Source organism: Podarcis cretensis (genome assembly GCF_951804945.1).
Source record: "Podarcis cretensis genome assembly, chromosome: 10".
NCBI classification, from domain to species: Eukaryota; Metazoa; Chordata; class Lepidosauria; order Squamata; family Lacertidae; genus Podarcis; species Podarcis cretensis.
Genome location: NC_137179.1, coordinates 53,506,311 through 53,531,179, shown reverse-complemented (window position 1 = coordinate 53,531,179; position 24,869 = coordinate 53,506,311). Strand labels below are relative to the sequence as shown.

At 42.3% G+C, this 24,869-nt stretch overlaps 2 protein-coding genes across 8 annotated transcripts in view; both read left to right on the top strand.

Annotated features, from left to right (window-relative positions):
• DOCK4 (dedicator of cytokinesis 4) overlaps window positions 1-10,131 on the top strand; it is a 265,492-nt gene extending 255,361 nt beyond the window's left edge. For 2 of the 5 annotated variants that reach the window (XM_079994016.1, XM_079994014.1), the window contains 5 exons: window positions 223-390; window positions 2,960-3,032; window positions 3,660-3,773; window positions 5,930-5,991; window positions 6,849-10,131. In XM_079994016.1, coding sequence (XP_079850142.1) covers window positions 223-390; window positions 2,960-3,032; window positions 3,660-3,773; window positions 5,930-5,991; window positions 6,849-7,274 — 843 coding nt within the window. In that variant the 3' untranslated portion in view covers window positions 7,275-10,131. The remainder of the gene's footprint in view (window positions 1-222; window positions 391-2,959; window positions 3,033-3,659; window positions 3,774-5,929; window positions 5,992-6,848) is intronic. The other 3 variants (XM_079994018.1, XM_079994017.1, XM_079994015.1) reach the window with 2 other exon arrangements.
• Window positions 10,132-18,513: 8,382 nt separating this feature from the next.
• Window positions 18,514-24,869, top strand: part of IMMP2L (inner mitochondrial membrane peptidase subunit 2) — a 468,990-nt gene continuing 462,634 nt past the window's right edge. The window contains exon 1 of one of the 3 annotated variants that reach the window (XM_079994438.1): window positions 18,514-18,537. The gene's annotated coding sequence lies outside the window, so the exon portion shown is untranslated. Of the gene's footprint in view, window positions 18,538-18,651; window positions 18,779-24,869 lie in introns of those variants that run through there. The other 2 variants (XM_079994439.1, XM_079994437.1) reach the window with 2 other exon arrangements.

The window sequence follows — 24,869 nt, the reverse complement described above, 5'->3', positions numbered from 1 at the left end:
TTCTATAATGTGATCTCCTCTAGTCTTGTTATGACTTGCTGGTTGCCATTGTAGCTGACATTTACTCAGCGACAGCAAACATTATTTTTGAATCAGCCTAAACTTTTCTATCATCCGCTGGAGCAGCCAGGGCAGGAAATGGGCCCCTGGAGGAATGTTCTTGTGTTAAAGTGGCTTTTGGTGCATGCCACAAAGAAAGAACTGTACCATTTTTGCTCCCAGCCTGCAAACCCTTGCTTTGCCAAGTGGAATGAGGCCTCTATTCCGCGATGCATCCGAGATTCACCAAAGGAGCCTGAGGAGCACATATGCCCAGTATCTGCTCACCCAGAGGCTTACCTGACAGGGAAGTCTCACAATCTGTCAACAACCTGTGTAGCCCCCGACAGGGTAAGTAGAAAACCCCCCCACCTATTTCTCATGCAAACATTATGCAGATAACGACTCAAGCAGTTCCTTTTCTCTGTCACCTCTTTAAACTAAATCAAAGAGAAGGACATTTTCTTGTGGTGGCCCTGTGCTATAGAACATCACCATAGAAGGGACTTCTGGGCTATCACTAGAGAGATGGATATGGGGTGGGAGAAATGGCCTACTGCCTTGTCACAGTTCACCAAGTCATTGTTGGAGGCAATAGCAGTTTCCCTGTAGCCTCACATTCAGAATTAGGTCCACATACCCACATAAGAAGGGACGCGGGTGGCGCTGTGGGTTAAACCACAGAGCCTAGGACTTGCCAGTCAGAAGGTCGGCGGTTCGAATCCCCACGATGGGGTGAGCTCCCATTGCTCGGTCCCTGCTCCTAACCACCTAGCAGTTCGAAAGCACGTCAAAGTGCAAGTAGATAAATAGGTACCGCTCCGGCGGGAAGGTAAACGGTGTTTCTATGCGCTGCTCTGGTTCACCAGAAGCGGCTTAGTCATGCTGGCCACATGACCCTGAAGCTGTACGCTGGCTCCCTCGGCCAATAAAACGAGATGAGAGCTGCAACCCCAGAGTCGGCCATAACTGGACCTAATGGTCAGGGGTCCCTTTACCTTTTTTACCCACATAAGAGAAAGCACTGGATATTGAGATCAGCTGGTCATTTGCCTCGGGGGGGGGGGTGGAACAGACCTGGAATTTTCAGTAATTCATTTCAGACCATAGAAGCCTCACTTGACAGCGGTGACCAGACTTGGGCGACAAGTCTATCATTCTAGCTTTCTTCATGCTCAGGGTGGCTGACCAGGAATCTGCTCATTTGTATGGTTCCTTTCCATGCTGCTTGCCTTTTGCTGTACTTCCCTATGTCACAACACCAGGACAAAATCATTATTTGGTAACGACGTGCCTCGTTTTTGTAAGGGGTGAATTTAGTAAACATGGGACGCGATGGTGGCACAACATGGGCTGTAATCAAACTATTTCCATATTTTACCGCCGCCACTCAGATTTGCCCATTTTTAACAAATTCACAGGCTGGCCTGTTAGACCGAGGTGCCGACACATTTGGCTGGTCAGAAAGGCGGTCTGATCGTTTCCTGTTCTGAGAATATGGCTGTTGGCTGCGCTGTCATGACCTGTCATGCTTATTCTCCATCTTCTAATTGACGTGTCTGCATGTCGATGTTTCTAGTGATAAAGCTTTGCATACTCTTACTGTCTGCTCCAGCTTCATTGTAGTTGCCACACTTTTTTCCCTTTTCTTTCTTCGCAAGTACCCCACGATTCCCTGTTCTCGTTAATGTATTGTTTGCCTTGGATATCTGGCAGTTCTTGTCTTATGAGTTTGCTTCCGCTAATCTATCAGTGACTTTGGTTCCTTGACTGGTCCCTGTATACTCTCCCACAGAAAAGATCTGCAGCTCTTGCAAATGTTGCATTTGCTAACCTTGATTTTGACCCATTTGCTTAACCAGTATTTAGGCTCTTGCATTGTAAATTGGAAATTACTGGTAGTTTAGCATTCACATCCAATGATCTTATGGGTGCTTTCTTCCTTTTCACCAGCTCTTTCAGGACCTGCTAATGTTATTTCTATATAAAATCTAAATCTACTTTATAGTCTTCAATTTAAGTGCATACCTTCACTCAGACTTCATTTGTACATCTTTGCCCCACTTCTTGTATATAATCAGTAATTGCCCCTGGAGGGAGATGTGGGAACTGTCTTGGGATTTTTTGTATAGGTACCATTGACTAAATGATGTTACTTTATATTCTAGAATAAACTCTGTTTTGTTGCCTTCACAAACTTGGTCTAAATGGTTTATCTGATGACTGTATCTGAATTATTATCAAACTATTATTTTCAAAGGAGATTGTAAAATTCATCCAGTTGACTTTTGCTAACTAGTTCTTAATGACATATATTAATTATTATATAATATATTCTTTACTAACTGTCCTTAAGAAAATCCCAGTATCATTGGGTGGTTAGAAAAATGGTGTATTACACGTGAGTCAAGTGTGGTTGTATGAATAGGATTTGCCCAGATTATATCAGATATATATTTTATTAAGTAGAGGCAGGACCCTCCCCCCAAAAAATCCGGAAGCTCTTTTCATATTTTTTAAGATCTCAAGAGTTTCTGCAGTTGAATTTGAACGTTATCTGAAGCATTTTAGCTTCCACTGGTATAAAAAAAGCAAGCCTCGGGAATGCCTTATTTTTTCACTGTTCAATTCATAGCCCTTCTGCAGATTAATTATCCCTTGTTTTTCAATACAGAAAGAGCTGACCTTTGTTTTTGTACATGGTATTTAAATTAAATTACTCTGTTTTTTGTCTTCTATAGCTGTCCTCTTAGGACTCATAATTAAAGAAAATCCATATCAATCATCATTTAGTCTGGGTTTTTTAAAAAGATAATTTATTCCCAAATTTAATTTTATATTTGCAAACATATAAAGGTTTAATAAAAAACATGTAAAGGTTTAATAAAAATGCTGTCATAAAAATGTTGTGATTTTTTAGAGAATTTTGTTCAATCACATTGGAGATGGTGCTTTGCCCCGAAGCGATCCTAATTTGTCTGGTCCGGAGAAAGGTAAGCATTTTAATTATTTTGACGTTCATATCTCACCTTTCTGTAAAATATCTGTGGTGGCTCTCATAAGAAAAAAGTAAAGCAATGCACAATAATAAAAAGTTGTCCAGCAGAAATAATATACAATGTAGCGTTACAGTGTAAAATAATATATATAATGGGTGACACCCCATTTAGTCATCTTCATAGGAGACCCATTGAAATAAAGGACTTACTGTAACTTAGTCATGATTATAAGCTAATGGATTGATTTTTATTGATTTAGTAAGCATGATTTATTCAGATACTACCTAATAGATATATGTACACAGTTGTAATCAATTTTGCATTCAGTACTATACATATTGCAGTTAAATACCACAGTGGTGTTCAGTAAGACGGAATATGTAGTGAGTCTAAATAAAATGTAAAACAATGGCTTCCTCAGTAGATTCAGGCAGAAGAGAGGCCTAAACCCCTGTCCTTGAAAGATAACCCTTAACCTGGAGGCTACAGAAACTAGTTAAGTAAATTCACTCGAGGGGCCTGAATCGAGAATTTGTAGCCAACTTTGAAAAACTGGCTTATATGTAGTTTAACTTTTGACAGCTTAGAAGACCAATGCTGATTTTTGTCATCTTTATCCAGCTGTAAACAGCACTCCCAGCAGCTGGAGCCTGGACAGCGGGAAGGAAGCCAGGAACATGTCAGAGAGTGCAAAGCTTATGTCTCCTCCTGTGCCTCCACGCCCCACGCAAACTGGTATGTGGATACATCACACCTGTTCTTATTGTTGCAGGAATTTATGTATAGGTTAGGGGGGGGGGGTTGCCCCTCCAGCAGATATCATGCACATGCAGCCCACTACCAAAATCAGCACAATCGCTTTTGTGACTTTTGTGATTTGTCCCCACAAAACACTTCATTACAGTTTCTTCCTATCTATTCAAAGGGCCTTTGCTTGCACAATACCAAATGTAACACTGGGAAAACTTCAGAAATTCATATAGACATGTGAGCTCAGCTACTCAGCAGCCCCTCTGCCTGAGTGATAATCCCTGGCATCCTGATACCTGAGTGCTAGACAGGTAGCCCTTCCACAAATAACAAACCCAGATGAAGACAAATGGGTGTGATTAACTTGGCTGGGAAACAGGGAAATGTAAATATCGTTTTTGTTACACATGATGGGTGTTTGGTGGAGGGCAAGGAGAACCATGGGGCAGGGTCCAGGATGCTCAGATTACTGCCACCAGACCTCCCCTTTCATGATGTAACCATGATGTATGAGTGATGTATTTTTTTGGGGGGTGTAACATGGGGATTAGCAGCTAATAAAAGTTTGGGGGCTCTTTTGTTTGGGGCTTCCATCTTGTTCCACCTTGTGGCAGGTGGGAGTGCTGTCGCGACAGTCTTCAATAAAGACCAAGCCTACTGGCTGCTGTTTTGCTCTGGTATTCCTGGCTGGTTTCCTTGGTTTTTGTCCAGGGGAGCCCTCAGATTTCTCTGTTAACATTATCTAGTCCCAGGCAAGGGAATGGTCTGCCACAGGCTGAATTCAGCTCAGGTTTCATCTGAGAAACCAGGATGGGTAGGTCCAGGAGCTGCATGGCTAGGAGACGCGCCATGAGAAGAGATCATGGTAGCCAGCTGCCAAATGTTCCCAGCCCAGTGGAGCAATAGATGGCTTGAAGAGGGACAAGGCAAGCAGATTGGGAAGAGGTTATTTTTCAAAGACCTGGAAGGGACTAGGAAGGTGGGAAACAGGCGGCGGGACACAGGGATGTTGCCAGAGGGCCTGCAGGCTAGTTTTTTTGTTTTTGCAATGGGTCCCATATTTCTTGTCGCTGCCTGCTCTTTTTCAACTACCTGTTTGTCCACACAGGCACACACAATTGTGTTGCTAATGTTGTGTTGCTATTGGAGATAGCCTGGTGCCTCCAGTCTGGAGAGATATTTTATGAGTCTTCAGTGCAACTGGAGAGGGAGAAATAAGAGGAAGTGTTTTCCTCTGGTCTTAGAGGGCTTTTGCAGATAAGAGAAGCCGCTGGGTTGAAAAGTTCTATCAGTGCTCTCTGTCTAGAGCTGCAAAGGTGAAAAGCAAGAACTGTGGGTTACTGACTTTTCTGGTAATGGAGGCGGGGGGGGGCAAGATCCTTTCATTGTGGAGTTGCTTCCATGGGGGTCTGAGGACAAAGCCTAGGTTTGTTTTTAAAGGAAAGTAAATGATGAATAGGACGCAGGTGGCGCTGTGGGTTAAAGCCTCAGCGCCTAGGGCTTGCCGATCGAGAGGTCGGCGGTTCGAATCCCTGCGGCGGGGTGCGCTCCCGCTGCTCGGTCCCAGCGCCTGCCAACCTAGCAGCTCGAAAGCACCTCCGGGTGCAAGTAGATAAATAGGGACCGCTTACCAGCGGGAGGGTAAACGGCGTTTCCGTGTGCGGCTCTGGCTCGCCAGAGCAGCGATGTCACGCTGGCCACGTGACCCGGAAGTGTCTCCGGACAGCGCTGGCCCCTGGCCTCTTGAGTGAGATGGGCGCACAACCCCAGAGTCTGTCAAGACTGGCCCGTACGGGCAGGGGTACCTTTACCTTTACCTTTTAAATGATGAATATGGACTATAATGACTGGTCATCTTAATGTTATTATCAAGCAAAACATAAATAAATAAATAAATAAATACATAGTATATCATTATGTCAGTAAGATAAAGGCTGCTATAAAAAGGAAAAAAATAGCACAAAATGAGGAAAATAGGGGAGTAAAAAACACCACCCCCACAAAGACTGTCGTAATTCACCAAATTTTTATCATAGTGTCTATGCATGTGTGTAAGCTTTGATATAATGTCCATTTTAAGCTTCATTATTATTCCCATTACAATTGAATTCTCAAATCTGTTAAATTCTCCCTTTTTTTAGCAGCATCACCTCGACACCTAACCTCAGTTTCCCCTTCTCCTGCTGGAAGATCACCAATGAAGGTAGTGGCTAAATGGAATTTGAACTATTTTGTGTTTCTTCCTGTTTACAATACGATGCTTTTCTTTTCTCCTTGTAATATTGACACGTATTCTGTCATGCATATTGCCTTCAGAATCTTAATGTTTTGAGGGTAACTCATATCAAAAGCTTAGCCCTTGAAACCAGCACATTCATGTTTCCTTTTTATTAAAACAGCTTAGAGAGGTTAGGTTATGAGGCAATAAATAAATAAAATAAGCATATAGTTTATTATTTGATATGACAGCGCCTGTGTCTGTAGCAGCAAGTTGGTCCTATGCTTTCAGACGACAGTGGCCTTAAGCTGGAGTGAACACAGAACAACTCATGTGTTTTTATTTTATACCCAATGCCTACAAAAACTGTTATTTCTCTTGAAAGATTTATGCAGTGGCAGTTGTTATACAGAATTGCTTCTCCTATCTTGTATTGCCACTGCCTGTTTCTGAGATCTGAAAAGTCAAAAGGTTTATTTCTGGGAAGCAGATTCAGCATTACAGTCTACAGATTTGTTGTGAAAGTACTCATTTCTGGCATTAGAGGGCACAGTGCTACCATTAATCCTAGAGACTTCTACAGCATTGCTGGTGAATGGGCACATAGTGATAAACAAGAGCTCTGCTCAGCTTCTGGTTTTGAAGGTGCAAAATGAGAAAACTGCCCTGTGTTTCTGGTAGCTGCAGAATTTCAGTGTGCCATATCACACGGAACCCAGAACTTGTTGCGAAGGAAGTTTATCCATAATTTGGCGTGTTTTCTTCAGAGAAATACTTTCCTCCTCTACCTCTTTTTTTTTGGTGGCGGTGGCGGGGGACTAATTCCTTTTCTTTTTACCCAGGGTTCAATACAATCGTTTACTCCATCTCCTGTGGACTACCATTCCTCGGGACTCATTTCCAACTCCCCAGTCTTGTCTGGAAGTTACAGCAGTGGCATCTCCTCCCTCAGTCGGTGTAGCACGTCTGAGACGTCCGGCTTTGAAACTCAAGTCATGGAGCACCCAGTACCTATTTCTAACTGCAACATGTCCGAAGAGCCCGTGAGAAAAGAGAACAAGACTCCGCCACCTTACAGCGTTTATGAGCGGACACTGAGGCGCCCTGTCCCGCTACCTCACAGTCTTTCCATCCCCATCCCTACAGATCCGCCAGCTCTGCCACCCAAACCCCTGCTGGTCCGACCAAACAATCTGGAAAACAGTAGCAAGAGAACTGAACAGGTCCCTCGGCCCAGGCCTCTTCCGCGGAAAGTGTCTCAGTTATAACGTTTTAAAGAGAGGGTCATTTTTTTTGTAATGACTTAAGTGGAAAAAAACCCCACACACATCTAACATAGGCACTTTAATATTTTTCACAAATATTCTTTCCAGTTGTTTTCTTTTTTTAACTGCTTAATATTATGTTGCGTATTTTTGGCAGATGAAAAGTACTAACCTAGAATGCCAGATAATTGCAAGAAACAGGATTGAAATGATTTCGTTAATATTAGGTACAGCAGATATGGATGCATACCAGTTTGAATATGAAGCTCATTTCCCCCCCAAAATACTTTAAGTGAAACTATAATTCCCCTCCACAACTTCCTTTAGCGTAATTCCCTGTACTTCTTAGAGCATGCGGAATAATATGATTTAAACTTAATATATAAAACCAAGGCATGTTCCTGTAACAAGATAGTTTCATTTCTACTTTTTGTGAACATTTTGGAGACTGTTCCCTTACCACTTTTGAACCTGTTTATTAATACATGTACATGAACAAAAGTGATTATGGGTCAAGTGCTTATAACTGCATTGGAAAATCATGAGGATATTGTTGTTGCTGAGTTCATGAAACAAAACACCTTGTTTGGGGTTACTTACTTTCTTTTGGCACATTTTGTAAAGCATATGTATATACATTTTCATACTTTTAAAAAAATGACATTTTCAGCACTTTGGCAATGATCTGTCAACATGGCCTACAGTTTCCAGTTTACTTCATAATTCCATATAGCTGCTGATAAAAAAAATTCCCATGGACAGCTGGTTGTAGAATTTTCACCTGCGCATTAAAAATTGTGTGTTTTCAGAGGAGGGAACTAACCTTTGAGGTGTTCTAGTATCTCAGATGACTGTGTCCTTTTCATTGTGATCTGAAATGGCCAGCGCTGTAAGATTAGTAAATGCAAAGAATGGAAAACAACTGGGTACAAATAAGTGTTCCTGAAAAATAATTGCAGGGGGCATTAACTGTGGGTGAAACATCAGAAATATAAATCAGGCTTTAATAGTGAATTTTTTTCTTTTTTTCTTTCTTTCTCCCAATCAGCCATCTTGCCCATTTGGCAGCCTTTAAGCCTCCAGACTGCACTTCACTGTACAACAGAAAGCTTAGGAAATATCTGGGTAAAGGCGGGTACCTTTCCCTACAAGTCCCCAACCCCTTGCTCAGTTCCTGACAAACAGCTGTGTAGCTCATGTTCATTCCAGACAGGGCAGCTTCTCATGCCACAATCTGTCCTCTTGTAGAGAGAGGACAAAATTGGTGACATGCCACGTTGTTTGAAAAGGCATTCAAAATGCACAGAGGCGGGAGACTCGACATTTCCCTGCTTCTGCTTCTGTGTATTTTATATATGAAAAAGGAAGCAGCCGCAAGCGATTGCAAACATGTGCCATTTAAAATCATCGCGGTATCTCTACCCAAGTGCAACTTGCGAAATTGCCTTTGGAAATCTGTCCTGACAAGCAAAGGACGCTGCTCAGAGTGGAGACACTTTGCGCAAGGTCTGCATTCCCCAAAAAGCACGGCACATTCCAGTCTCCCCAAAGCTGGGCCACCTTTCCGTTCTGTTGCTGTACATTCCACTCCCAAAACATGAGGGAGCCTCAGGAGGGTGAGGAACTGTGGTCTGAAAAAAGGAAAACGGACCCCTCAGTGAGTAAAACAGAAACACTTGTCTGCAAATAGACATTCCGGATCGCAGCCCAAGTCCCTGCAGAACATTCTGTGTTGAAGTGCCCTTACTCTTGCCGGATGACGTTCTAGGTGGCATTTCACTCGAAAGCTCCTGTAGATCCGTTCGAAATTTCGTACTCAGTTCTAGGACCACAGATTAAATCACCTTGTATAAGCAATTTTTCTATCTCTTCTCCACTCCCCATCCCATTTTATGTACTGTTTGCAACATCTGTTTGACAACCGATACGTATGATCTGTATTTTTCAATCATACCGTTCAAAAGTTATCTCCCTGTTTTGTTGGGAAGTGTGTGTGTGTTGATTTAACAGTTTGCTTTGTTGATAGCTTAACTCTGCAACATGGTGACCACTTTTTATATTCCCTCAACGAAACCTTCAGCAGGTATATGCTGTTAATGGTAGCTATAGAGGTTTTCTATAATAAATGTTCGAGTATTTTTGTACATAACTGGTTAATTTTAATAAGGAGTACAACTATGTGAAAAAGAAAAACCAGACAGTTGTGTATGCAGTAAGATTGTTATAATTATGCCAAATACTTTATGTAAGGGTGGGGCACAGGGAAAATATTTGTACATATGTGCTTTTAACAATAATTCTGCCATATTGACTCTACAACTTTGAATGTCAGAAAAATATATTAATATATGTTGAAATATCTATGTTTAGCAAAAGTGTTTATAACTGGAAAAGGAGCACATGAATTTTAGCTTTGTACGTTGCTGATTTTGAGGTCCTGAGATTTCTTGAACTAGCTCTCGCTTATCATAACATTTTCATGTCTGCATAACCAGAATTTTGAAGCTGTTAGCTTACATATTTATGCTGGTTTTTTTTTAAAAAAGGAAAAGGTATTGTAATTTAAATAAAGTGTCACAAACTGGATAACAGACCTACTTTTATCCCTCTCCCATCTTATACATAGAGCTGAATCAGTGTGTTGCCTGGTCCTTCAGCATAGTCGGAATCAGTGTTATTTGCTCCTCAAGTCCGTTTTTAAAACATATTTGGCAGTAAGCAAAATTTTTACTCATGTGCACGTATTACTGACGTCTGCTTGACAGCAAAACTTTTAATGTAGTTTCTGTTTACAGATGGTTATACTGGTTGCTGAAGAACCGTAAATACACAATAAAATTGATTGATCTTTATTGTACAATTCGTTTTCTGCTGAGTGCTGAGTTTGTAAATCAGTTTGCCATGGAATTAAAGTTTCAGATCCTGTATTTGATCTAACTTCATTTTTGGTTTTAAAGGAGAGAGAAAAATGAACCAATCTCTTTGCTGATCATGTCTCCTTTGTCTGCCCTGCCCCTGCCGACTCAACTCTATAATAGCTTTCACACACTTGCCGGGAGCTTTTAAAGAATATAATTTGATTGGCCATTAAATGCATAGTTGCTCTAGGGAACAAAAGATCTTTGTCCTAGCAGGTGTGTCTATTGTGGGCAGATCATACTTTTCTATCCATCTCATCATCATATTTCATTGCTAGAATGCAGGCCCCATCATATCCTGCCATAGCATGTCTTTTTTAATAGCAGGGAGGCGTGTGGCAAAAATGTCAGTATGAAAAGCAGGGCTGTTGTGGTGGGTTTCCAGTAGCAAAGTGCAGGAACTGATCATGACAGCTCTCGCAGCCAGGTTCTCAAGGACAACCCTAAAGCACCGGCAGCTTTTCGGATTTCACTGGGGAGACAGACCAGTTGTGTCTCTGATTAGTCGCATGGCATGACTGCAAGAATCCTCTGCATAGTTAAATGGATAAGCTCCATTGAACTCAGTGGTGCTTTTACTACATAGGTTAATTTTGCAAAACACATGGAGCCTTAACTATTAATTTCCATCTGTGTTTGCAGCCATCTGCAATGCAGCCTTTAGCTTTATTTACTTTTTCTCTTTTTTTAATGTGAACACTCTTGCAAAAGAAGCATTTTCATTTAAACTCCTAACACGAAGTATAGTCCCCATCAAGAAAAGAATGATTCAGCTTCCACTAATTATTTTTTTCCAAATCTCTGACTTCCTCTGTGCTAATATGTCACGAACAACAGTAATACTTGAAAGACTTGTTATTGTCAAATTCAGTTGCAAGAGCAAGGGGAAGATCTATCAATTATCCTTCTCTTTCAGCAGATAGTAGCACTCCTGCTCTGTGATTCATGTACTCTGTTCTTCTTGCACAACACCACTGATAAAAAGTACTGTATTTTTTGCTCCACAACACTCACTTTTTTCCTCCTAGAAAGTAAGGGGAAATGTCTGTGTGTGTTATGGAGCGAATGCCTACGGATGGCGGGGGGATCTGCTGCAGTCGTGAGCAGAGGATCCATGGTTCCCCTTCCTTCCCTCCTCCGTGGCTCGCTTTGCTCGCTTTGAAACCGCAAAGCGGGAGAAGAGCCACTGAGTGGGGAGAAGAGAAGGACAGAGAGCCTGAGTGGGGAGAAGAGAAGGACAGAGAGCACAGATCCACATGGATCCTCAGGATTTTTGCATTGGGTCACCCCAAATTCACCATCAGATCACATAGCATGTCCATGGCTACAGCTTGCACCAAAAAAACCATGCACCCACTGTTGCCTGGGGCCGCAGTGGTGCAAAAACGTGGTTACAAAGCATGGATCCACATGGATCCTCAGGATTTTTGCATTGGACTACCCCAAACTCACCATCGGATCACATGTCTGTGGCCACAGCATGAACCACAAAAATCATACATCCACTGTTTCGTTTAGAATATTTTTTTTCTTGTTTTCCTCCTCTAAAAACTATGTGCGTGTTATGGTTGGGTGCATGTTATAGAGCGAAAAATACGGTATATAGATAGTGCTCTTGCTAATGCTGGTGAGAAGCGACAGAATTCTCCTTGTATCATTTTTGTACCTTTTTTGACATTTTTGTTAGATTTTCAAGAAATGACTATACAGTAAACAACACCTATGTTTAACCAAGTGTCTAAAATCTGGCAAATGCTGTCACAACACATAGGACTCAGCTACACAGGTCAATTACAGTACAGTATAACATTAAAGTGTGTTATAAAATTTACACCAGGGGACGCTGTCCATGGAAATATGCATTAATAGCTATATAATTTTTTTCTTAGTGTTCTTTAAATCTGTGTAGATCCAACCCTAATGAGTGTTGCACATCAAACGTAAGTTTACAGTTTCACGTATAAAGGGGCTGAACGTGATCCTTTTTTAAAAACAACAACAACCAACAACTAGAAATATCAAGGGCAGCCTGCTCCTAATTTCCCTAACTTGTTCAATTCACTACAGACCAAGCATTTTATAGTTAACAGCTTTTTAGGTGGCAAAGAAGTGTTTGTACATACTGAGTTTAGTTGTTTTTTTTAAAGAACAAATTAAAGCTTTTATTTGTTTCTGGGAAACACTGCAGTCTCTTGCAGAATTATGCGTGCGGGAGGACTTTAAAATCCCTGCTCCCTTGTGAGCATCTTGTCATTTTGTAAATTTTGCTTAGTTTTACCACCTCCTCTGGTTTTCCCTTATTTAGTTCCTCACAGACTGTTTTCCTCTTCACCTGTGGAACACACACACACACACACACACACACACACAGAAAAGGCAGAAAGGAGAGCACCTTTCATTAACCAAAGAAATGAACAAACCAACTACAGAAGCGCTGCTCATATACGTCCACCAGCAGTGGTGCAGCTAGGTAATTTTGAACTCTGGACTTAATGGTCTTGATGGGGGCTCTAGATGGTCACAGAATCATAGAACTGTAGTGTTGGAAAGGGACCTGAGGATCATCTAGTCCAACCCCCTAACGATGCAGTTGCCCCATATGGGGACCAAACTTAAAACCTTGGCATTATCAGCCCCACGCTCTAACCAACTGAGCTATCTAGGCATGCTGTTACTTCAGATGGAAGCACAGGCCCCCACTGAGAACATCAGGCAATTAAAAAATAATCCTCAAAATGTCAAAGCCACACCCCTTTTTATACTGCCTTGAATTTACAGAGGCATGTGTGTCAATCTCCTGTCCTCTGGCCATCAGCTCTTGGACGTAGCTTTACTACTGTGTTAGGACCAGCTGAGCAGTGCAAAGCCCCCAAGCCAAAAGAGCCGGTGACTGATTGGGCAGCTGGTAGGTAAAGTCTTGCCTCCTTCTGTTCTTATGAAGGAGCTGCTACAACAGATGCTGGGGGCATCAAAAACAGCCCTGTGGGGTAACACAGACCTATCAGAATCAATGCATTGGTTCTGAGCATGTTCAGAGCAGCAACAGGAAGTGTTTCCTACTCTGAGGAGCTTTTTTGTGCGTTTGGTTTAGTTTGGCGACCTTGCTAGACCGAGAAAGAGAAAACAAGCAAGCAAGAGAAACCCTCTTTCTGTAATAAATTCCTATTTTTTAAACTTCGTCATTTTGCTTAAAAAAAGAGAAAGAAATGGGAAATTGGGAGGAGAGGTAATGGAAGTGTTGCAACAAACTCTTTAGCAACCATTTCACTCATTAAAAGTTGCACTAGCTGCTTAGTTGGGCATGGCCAATAAGCAGATTTGAGCCATGGACCGCTCTAGAGTATTATTTCCAGAAAAGGTATGTGGAACAAGCCCTTCCCTTAAAAGAGGATACAGCTTGAATGGAGGAAAACGCTGTCGCTGCTGTTTTGACCTTGCTCTAAAATGAAAAGTTTGGCTGCTGTGACATTGAAGATATCCTAAGTTTTCACCTCATTAGGTATAACTGACATCACTTGGATTCTTGTTTGTATAGCTGCGACAACAGACATGCACTGAAAGACTATGAAGCAAGCTATTATTCAGACTTTTGGGGGTTTTTTAAGTGTGTTTTTAAATGTATTGTGTATGCAACACCACCCTCAGATTGAAAGGCTTGTATTTGAATGGTGTGCTGTGTATTCCTTGCACATGCAGCTTTGCAAACTATCTGGTGACTTTCAAGCATTTTTAGAGACTATCCATGGAATGTATTAGAATATTTAGGCTTTCATTTCATTTCATATTGTTAAATGTCAGCAACAATAATTAAATACCAGCCGGTTTGTCTTTCAGAATGCAAACTGCTGTAACATCTGGAATAGTCAAATAATGAGTTGTTGTTTTTTTAAAAAAGAAAAACAAATTAGAAGATAAATAACCATAACTGTTAATGACTTCTGTGATACAGTTCGTGAACTATGGAAGTATCTGTTGTCAACTTAAATACATGTTTTGCTTCATAGGATTTACTGTTAGGATTGGCACCATTAGTGTGCATTTCATGTGTTCTGTTTATCCGAAAATGATTTGGCGGGGTGGGGTGAGGAATGACAATATTTTGCTGCACTCTGCTGATACATTAATGGCACTGTCATTACTAAGTTGGTCTTTCATGCAACTTGCTTCGGAGCTGTTTATATGCAAGTAAAGAGAACCTTTAAACTGGCTCAGACCCCCTAGTTAAGGTTTCTCACTAGTAAGAGGCACCGCTCCATGTCGAGGCCGCAACATTCTGCTCTCCATTTTGATCAACTTTTTTTATTCACAATTATTTAAACTAAACAGGATTCCAGCCAACGCTGCCAGCACTTCTATCCAAAGGTTAATAGGTAGCAGGCATGGGGGCTGTCAGTTTTTAACTTCAAATCTCCTATGCGATTTTCCAATAGGTCGCAGGATAAGGAGGACAAAGAAAGCTGTTAGTAGCAGATTCTGAAGATCCTTCTGAGAACTGCATAACTTCCTTTGCAGAGAGAGCCAATATCTGTCAGAAACATTTACAGTCAAACTTCCTTGGCTTTGTTGTTGAGGCCATTGATTCTGTAAACCACAACGCCTGACTGCAACACTACTCTCCCCTCTTGAGGTATCTAGAGACTAGTATTCAGAAGCATGCTGTCTCCAATTGTAGACAGTGCTTTTTCCCCTAGAAAAATAGGAGCCGGTACTGTTACATTAAGTGTCACACTTTTTAACCAAAATGAGAGAGGTGAACTGCGCTACTCACCACAAAGTGGCTACAGTAAGTGTCACATTTTTAAATTACAACAAAAATAGGTGCTGGTACTGCGGACCCTTGAGTACTTCTGGGGGAAAAGCACTGAACATAGTCATCAGGGTGAGTAGTCACTGTGCTGGGAATTTGTCCAAGTTTGTGGCTTTCACTGCCTCATGTGGGAGCAAACGCCAAACACTGCCATTTACCTGGTCGTAAATAGATCTGAACTCTCCAAAAGCCCTTAATTAAGCCAGCCCTCTGCATTCCCAAAGGAAGCCCTATAGCCCAGAGTAAGCGAAGCAAGACAATCCCTTCCTTAGCCCATTTTAGTCATGCTAGTAGCTCTGCTGCATTCCTGGTTGTTGACTTTGAAATAATTATATTTGTTCCCTCAATGCTGTTTGCTCGGAGAAATGTTTTGATTAACCAGCATTGTGTTATTGTGCTGAAAAGGAATTGTTTTATTTATGAATGCAGATAATAATGGTCCTGCATATGCTTCTGCTGCTTAGAGAGATGGTGGCGGAGGCAGAAGAAGAGAAACGGTTGCTATTGTCCTCTCCCATGGTGTGCCTGCTTTTAGGACAAATGTCCATCCAGGAAATTTTGCAGGAGTCTAATCACACTGGCGCTCTATAATTACACAGCTTAATTGTTTCTGGATGGTTTGAGAAATGCTTTGGTGCCATTTGTCCTTTCAGAATCTCACCCAGACGCTTATTACTGTGCTTATACATCCCAATGTACCTCTTACTAATTTTTCCCTGTTTGCCTCTTTCCAAACAAAGCAACCTTTTACATTTGCTTTCATAAAACCGTTGCACCTCCCCTGTTCTGTTTTCCTGCTGGCAATTCTAGCCCTGCTTCTATATCCCCGTTTTACCTCCAGTAATCTCTGAAATCATACCCATGCTCCTCTGACTTAATGCAGTGGGCAAACAGGTGCTCTTCATTTCCAGGAGAGGGGGGGGGGAGCTTAACTTTTTGTAATACCCAATTTTCCCAGGCCACGTTCCATTAAGTTAAAACGCTGGAATAACCAGTATAAAAACTGAATTCTACTCTGCGGCTAAACATATTGAAGTACAATGAAATGTTTCGGGCCGTTTTTGAAAAGCAGATGGCTGTATTTGTAGTATAAAAAAACAACTTTAACTACGGAAGACTGGAAATAAAAGAGTCTACATGGTTTTACACAACAATAGCAGCTTATTTCTTATTTTTTAACTGGCCTTGAGAGGGGATCTAAATGGTCAGTGAGACCCACTTGAGAGTGCAAAACCCTAGCTGTTTAGAAACCATGAAGTTGAAGCGCTGACCTCCCCACAATAATCTTGGGAACCATAGTTTACCCATCACAGAGCGACAGTTTCCACCACCCTTAACAAACTACTGTTCCTAGGATTGTGTTTTCAATATATGGCTTGCATATATTGTAGCACAAGCGATTGACATTATGTGCCCACTATTCTTGAATAAGGGACGCGGGTGGCGCTGTGGGTTAAACCACAGAGCCTAGGACTTGCCAATCAGAAGGTCGGCGGTTCGAATCCCTGCAACGGGGTGAGCTCACGTTGCTCAGTCCCAGCTCCTGCCAACCTAGCAGTTCGAAAGCACGTCAAAGTGCAAGTAGATAAATAGGTACCACTCCAGCGGGAAGGTAAATGGCGTTTCCGTGCGCTGCTCTGGTTTGCCACATGCTGGCCACATGACCCGGAAGCTGTACGCCAGCTCCCTCGGCCAATAAAGGGAGATGAGTGCTGCAATCCCAGAGTCGGTCACGACTGAACCTAATGGTCAGGGGTCCCTTTACCTTTTATTCTTGAATACTTCTTGGGGTAAAGGTCTGAAGAGCAGAGTCTGCCCTCCTCAGGCTCCCTATATGATTGAGAACTTTGAGAACATGCATAGGGGAAGCTTCCATTTTCAGAATACTTTTGCTTCCCATTCCACCCATGACCATTCTCAACTGCAGAATTTTGAGAGATTACGAGGTGACATTTTGCATCACAATAACATGGCTCTGGCAGCATTGCCACCATGATATGTGTTCCACAGAAAAGCAAGCTGCACATAATTTTTCTTTTTCCCCCTTCTAACGTAAGCTGAGAAGTGGTACCAAATGTTCAGCTGACAGCATGGTCAGAGGCTATTCAATTTAGGCAATATTTGTCAAAAGTGGCGTCCTGCATTTTAGCACCTATTATCTTTTGATTATGATCCCTGGATACTTGGTTTGAATGAGATCGGAAGAATTAAAAATGGCCTCACAAATCACTTCTTAATCTGGTGAAGTAAGCAGAGGGTGAAAAACATCCTGCTGTCATTTCGGTGAGTTGTAGGGACAAAAAAAATGTAAATAAAGGAAAATAAATCACTGGTTGGTTCACACTTCATCAGCTGCCTAACAACTTGTAGCCAGTTAATTATACACCCTTAAAATACATGTATAAGGGGAAATGATTCAGAACTCTTTTAATGGGATGCAGGATAAATACATTCCTTCTAAGCATGTAACCCATTGTGTGCTTTTGTAAAATAGGTTCTCATGACAATGGAATGGTTTGGGCCCATACCTAGAAACAAAAAACAATTCCGTGCATTCAAAAAATACAGTAAATAGTTAACAGTACTGTAGGACATAGCAGGAGCTGGTGCAAGGTGCTGGCTACAAGGATGTCAGGAATCCATAATGAATACACTAGGACTGGGTGGCCCCTAGCCAAGCTCTTGTCCCCTGAGCCTCGGTCTTCTTCATCTGTAAGAAGCCTTGGTCTTCTCCATCTGTAAGGTGGGCGCAATTTTATCAGTCTACCTAACAGGGCTGTGGTGGAGTGTTGTCAGGAGTGCCAAGGTCTGCCACCATTTTACATCATGTCCCCAGCCAAACTCCTTGGCTCTAGATCCTTTTCTTGTTGCCTAAAATCCTAGGCGAGGCCGAAGCTGTTTTAAATTTTGGTTTTATTTAATGCTGTGGCCCATCCTGGGACCTTATGGTGAAGTAGAGGTAGCAAATAGATGAAGTTACAGTAATGATAAATAACAATGGCTGAGTTCCATGCCTGCGCTTGTCTGGAGTGGCTCAGCGTGTACCCAACAGCTCTGAAAGTGAGTATGGGATCGCAGCCTTATTAAATGTTAGCAAATTTAATTTGTACAGCGCCCTTCATCATAAGACCTCAGGGTGGTTTGCAGAATAAAATGCAAGATAAAACGCAAGTAAATAATTACACCAAGTAAATCATCAGTTGTGTTTGTGTGAGTGCTTGAAAGTATTGTCGCACTTTGAATTATAGCAACCAGACGAAACACCTGCTGTGCCTTTAGGGGCTTTCCTAATGATGCACAGCAGGCGCCCGTTTCCCAAACTACGAAGCGCTTCTCTAGCTGACGAGAGAGAGAGAGGAGCTCCCGCCTATTTTGACGCGGCGCTGGCGTGGGCCATCCACACGACCTCGCGCCCATTCGGCCACCTGCACTCGCGCCCCCGTTCCAACGCTTCGCTCTCATTCGCCGCCCAGGAGGGCTCGCGAAGCAACCCGATTGGTTGCCCTCAACCCAGGCCGAGCTCTGCCAGGTGGCTGCTGAGGTAAAGTGGAAGGAGGGAGGGAGCGCGCGCTCCTCTTAAACCAGCTCGCGAGGCTCCTCCCCCTCCGTTCGGCGAGAAGGAGGGACCGCGCGCGCGTGCGCGCGCTCGCTCAAACACCCACTTTACCTACCCGCCCCTCCTTCGCAACTCTCTCTTCCCTGCCGAAAGAGCGCACGCGCGGCTCGCCTCCTTTTCCTTTCTCTCCGCCCCCTTGGCGTGGTGGCGTCAGCGCCGAAAAGCGGTGAGTCGGGGCGGCGCAGTCGCGAGCGGCGTTTCTGCGTCTGAAGGGAAAACGGGAAGAAGGCGCTGGAGTTGCGGGGAGCTCTACGGGGGCCGGCGGGGCTCAAGCAGCCGATGGCGTTTGGAAATGCGGTGGGGGGTGGGGGGTGGGGAGGGGCACGAAACAGTTTCGCGTTTTCGCCGCGAAGGGAAAGAGAGAGAGCCAATTGAGGGTGGGATTATTTATAATTATTGGTTTTGCGAGGGTGCTCCAGTTAGCCCCTTCTTGTGGCGAAATGCAGCTCCGCGAGGCAGGCTTAAGACGTGCTGGAGCCCCCGCTCTAGGGCAGGTCGACCGTGGGGCTGTGCCTCTGAGGGGAGATTTCCCCGGTCAGAGGGGAGAAACTGGGAGGACGCGACCGGTCAAAAAGGCTCTTCCTCCGGTCCGCGCAGTGAGGAGGAAAGTCCAAGTTGCCGAGGAAGTGAGAATATGACCTGCTTGTGGTGCTTGCTTGCCTTCATTCTGACAGGAGGGGAAAAAGGCGCTAGTCCTCATCTTGCCAACGGCGGGCGCGCAAGCAGCTGCTGCAAAGAACAGCCTCCCCCCCCGCCTCGCCTCGAAAGGCGGCGGTGTCTGCTGCCATGGGGGGTGCAGCACCTTCCCTTGTCCTGAGGTAGATCAGGGAGTGAAGGGAGCTGCGGTGGATGTCTTAGTCACGTGTTGAAGGTAAAAGGTCTTCGCCACTATGGCCATAATAAGCCTGTGTGCACTTGGAAGTGAACATGCACAGGTTTGACTGCGTTGCCTCCAGATCATCGGTTTAAAAATCCACCACACGTGTTGCGAAGGGGCTTCTCGTTCTGCAGCTGGCTTAGTGGGGTGAAATTCCTTAGTCGGTGCACACACACACCCTCCATCAGGTATTCCACCTATATGTGGATTTATATCGCTTACTTCCAAGTCCAGCAACGCTGTATGAGTTCATTTGTCTTTGCTGCTCAAATGACAGTAAGGACCAGGGAGGAATAATTTCCACTTAAAGAGGAGTTATATAGAGCAGGGGGTCAGCAAACTTTTTCAGCAGGGGTCTGGTCCACTATCCCTCAGACCCTGTGGGGGGCTGGACTATATTTTTTTGGGGGGGGAGTGAACGAATTCCTATTCACAAATAACCCAGATATGCATGTTAAATAAAAGCACACATTCTACTCATGTAAAAACACGTTGATTCCTGGGCCGGATTTAGAAGGCGATTGGACTGATTTCGGCCCCTGGCCTTAGTTTGCCTACCCATGATATAGAGACATAAACTGAAGATGTGTGAAGTGGAGAGCTTTTATGAATAAAACCATATTCTTCAGGAACTTTTGAGGTTCACATGTATGACTTTATGAAGCTAACCCAAGTGTAATTGTTTAATATTGAAAATTGGTGTTGGCATAGAACCAAATAACCTGCATCACAACATCCCACTTGTGCTGTTACTTAGGTTAACCCACCTGACTGGTGCAAGAAATGGGGATAATAAAATCATAGAATTGTAGAGTTGGAAGGGACAACAAGGATCATCTAGTCCAACCCCCTGCAATGACAGGATCTTTTTGCCCAACGTGGGGCTTGAACCTGCATCCCTGCTTGTGAATCCTTTCCCATATAAGAAAAAGCTTTGCCAGTTAAACTTTCCTATGGAGGCTGTTGTAAAAGCCACCAGAGCGAGGCCAGGTAAAGCAAAACAACAAGAGGAAACACTGTTACTATTTAAGTAGGCAAGATTACACACTTGCATTCAATGTTACTTAATCTAAAATATTTGCCACTTCTTGGCTCATAGTCATTACCTTTGATTAAAATCACCACATACCATAAGCATGCATTAAAAGGACAGTAAACCCACTTTATCCCCTACTCTTTGACAACCCTTCATTAATTGTAGTATTGAAAAGGTAACAGATAACAGATCTAAGCAACACTTCGAGTTCCTCTTCTATATGTAAATTTACCCAATTGCCACAATTTCAGCAGCTAGATAGTCTTAAGTTCCATCATGGTCAAAGAGTTGTGGCATTTCTTCAAGATGAACTTATTTTCTGCAACCGTTATTCTAGTGATGGTGTTTAGATTTGGAGCCCTATTTGTAAAAATATTTATATTTTATAGTGAAAAGGTAAATTCTCCACACACAGCATATATTGCATTGTTTACATTTCCTTTATTTTGGGCTATAGATGTGTTTGTTTTATTTATGATATTTACATTGTGTGTCTGTGTGTTTTAAAGCAAAATGTAGCATATCTCACAAAAGTATCCAGTTCAGCAGGAATTTATTAGGAAACACTAATTTCAGCAGGCTGCATAAGGAATAGTTGAGCACAATACAGTGATACCTCGGGTTACAGAAGCTTCAGGTTACAGATGCTTCAGGTTACAGACTCCGCTAACACAGAAATAGTACCTCGGGTTAAGAACTTTGCTTCAGGATGAGAACAGAAATCGTGCTCTGGCGGCGTGGCGGCAGCAAGAGGCCCCATTGGCTAAAGTGGTGCTTCAGGTTAAGAACAGTTTCAGGTTACGAACAGACCTCCAGAACGAATTAAATTCTTAACCCGAGGTATCATTGTATTTATTTAATACATTATTAGGAGAAATCATTTTAAATTTGGGATACTGTGAAGCTAAATGAAGGGTACCATATTATTGCTTGCAAGCTCTTGGAAGTGATGCCACCATTTGATCAAACAAAAATCTACATATATTTACTTCTTACAATTGAGACAGACTTCATGCTTTAAATTATCTCTGCAAAATATTTAATCATACTGCAGAATAATACTTATTCAAGCAAGATGAACTTGATTTTACAGAATGTGGAGGTCAGTAACTCGGTATACTTTTTGACTCCAGAGTGTAAGCCTAAGTTTTTGGAGAGAAAAATTACTAAGATCTGGAGATTTGGGAAATGTAAACATAATTCAATCCTATTAAGGATGACTCACTGAATTCTTTTATTGCTGGTTTTAATGGGGTGGTTCTTTATAGAAGTTCTCTATAGTTCTAGAATTAATATGTGCCATATCAGTGCAACACCAAAGGATTCCTCAAATAGGTTTTCACTGTCCTGCGGATTTAATTCAAGTTGTAATAATGTGCCAAAGGATCAGGCTAGGATGCTTTGAGGTTACGCTGAGAACACTGAGGGCATTTTGTGCACTTCAAAGCACTGTACCAAAGACTCAAACACATGTGCCTCGAAGAAAAGGAATAGTAATAAAATCAGAAACACAGAAAAAACCAATTTTCCTCATGCTGTTACAAAAAAAGGCTCACACAATAAAATTAAACTGAGTGACAGAACAGTCCATCTACTAGGACTTTGTAGTGAGCCATTGGATGTCACTTTGTAATGCTGATAGTTAGAGCTGAGATTTCTAACAAGACCAAAAGGAGGGGAAACCCATAAATGTGAAGTCCTGCTTGACAAAGAACCTTATATAGGCCAGGGACCCAGTGGTGTAGCTGGGTAATTTAAGACCCTGGACTTAATAGCCTTACAGTGGCAAGGGCTTTAGACAGCTATATGTACTACTTCAGCTGTGAAGCACACAAGCGACATTTTTTCCAGCCCCACTGGCATTCCATGCTTAACAACAGCTTCTGCATATCTGATAATGTTGGCGCAAACAAAAAACAGTCTGCCAAACCTGAATAATATTAATACTTTGAGTATGTGCATTTACTCATTTTAATTTCACTTAAATCAGCACCATTATGATAGCAGGAATAAAATGGACTTTACCCATATTCCAAACAAGTTTAACATTTGAGTAGCTGCACACTTAGCAAGTTCAGACTTAACTATCGTTTGGAATATGCGTGGACCAGGACAATAGTTTAAGGAACTTGACGGTGGATTGTGGCCACTGAGCCTTAATTTGGAGACATGCCTTTCTACATCTGGATTTGTAAAAGGGTTTCCTTAGAAACAAATGCCTTCACTGTCATGTTCAGTATATGAGTATCCAATAAATAATAGAATCATGTGTTTGCTTCTGTTTATTAAAGAACCTTGCATGTATGCCACAATGCTGGGAAAAGCTACAACATCAAGCTGATAAACATAATTCAATAATTAGTTGTGTTAATGCACAATGAATGGTATTGGTAGAATTCCCCCCTGCCCAACACACTGACATTGCCTAAAGCTTTCCCTTAGAGTTTATTAGCAATTTGACATAATTTCTTGAACTGTACGCTTTATGCTATTTTTGCAAATTCTCCCTGAAGCTGAATTGACGGGACAAATCTGGATGATCTTAAACTAGGAAACATGTCCAGCTGGTGACTCAGTAGAACGTGCTTTTTCTGACAATTTTACAAAGCAATTGGGACACTTAACCCATTTCCAGTGATAAGATAATAGGAACATGGTTGCAAACTGCTGAACTGAATGCACTTCTTAAATGGCAAAAGGAACAAATCAAGTTGTTTTAAATAAGCTGCTGCGTGCCATTGCCATTCCGTGCCTCTTGCCTCTCCTTATGAAAAGCCTATCATGGGTCATCTCCCCACCCCGCCCCAATTTGCTTTGAGGAAGGTTGCTGTGATTTTACTGCTGTTTATCTTGTAATACATCAGTGGGTAATTTTTAAGTGCTTAGACTTGCAAATTTGTGAGTTGAGGCTTTCGGTGTATTACTTGATGAGTTTTGGCAGGCGGCTTGACAAACTGTGTCTTCTAATGTGCAAACAAGTGTAGGAAATAAAAATAAACATTTAAATGTAGAGAGCAATCTAAATAGCATCTCTGCTCCATATGTTGTAGTACCTGCTGGAGACCCATTATAGTCCCTGGACTTTTTGTACACTAACACTTCAGTCCAGATAGCGCTGTGCTCCATCTGCTGTAATCTCTAAACTGCACAGTATGGGCTTCCTTGGATTTTGACCTGTTATTTGCTGGTTCTTTTGATCTTTGCTAGGCAGGCAATTTGCCATTCTCATTCCCCACCCTTTTTGTTGCTGCTGTAAACTACAGGGCAGTGCAATTTTATTGTTTATATCCAAGGCAAATACAAATGTGTGAGCCCTAATGCTACACCCAAGTAAAAGGACATAGACCTTTTGTTGTTTTCTGTTTCTAGCTTTTCTTGCTTTAGGATCTTTGCATAGTATGACTTTTTTTAAGGCAACATGGGTGGATATCAGTCTAAAAGTATAGGTTGCTGCAGAAAATTGTTCCCAATCGCAACTCCCCCTCCCCCCAAGAATGACTATTCTAAGGAATGAACACCTGGCTTTGGTCATTGACACATCATTTAGGTTGGATCCCTGTTGACATAAAGTCTAAAATGACTTGCGGGGCTCTGGAGTTGCATAATTTCTCTTTCAATAACTTTGAGAAGTGAAGGTTTGAAATAAAAAAAGATCAAAGAAGGCGCTTGATATTTGAATGCTTCCAAGTATTTCAGTATGCTAATATTTCAGTTTTTCATACCTGGATTCAGTTTTGTTACCTGTATTTGAGTGGTGATGTTAAACACAGCATTTCCTTGTTTCCATCTTGTTAGGTTCAGTGTTTTTGCTTTTTAAAAAAACCCTGGCTCTACTCAATGATCTAGTGCTTTGGAAGCATTTTCTTCTGTTCAATTTTGCATATTAAGCAGCATATTTGTCTGTTTGCACAGCAAATATTCTTTTCCATTGCAGAACAACAGAGATTACAAAACATACAGCTAATAATTCATCTGAAAGTATCTGCTATTAGACAGCCTCAAAGAGCAGACTCTTCTGGCTTCCTAGCGCAGGCTTCCTAGGCTTCGCGTTGCTATCGCTGAAGCCAGGGAGCCTGCATTCGCCCCATAGGACGCACACACATTTCCCCTTCATTTTTGGAGGGGAAAAGGTGCGTCCTATAGGGCGAAAAATATGGTAATACTTTCAGTTTTGCCAGGGACAGAATTTTCAGCCATCAAATGCCTGGGTAAAAATAGCATCCTTAGAATTCTCCTAAAATTTAATAGTGAAGGAGACTGACACACCTTTCTAGGGATGCAGATGGGAGACCACTACTGAGAAGGCCCTTCCATCGGTGACTGCTAACTAGGCCTCTTCCTGTG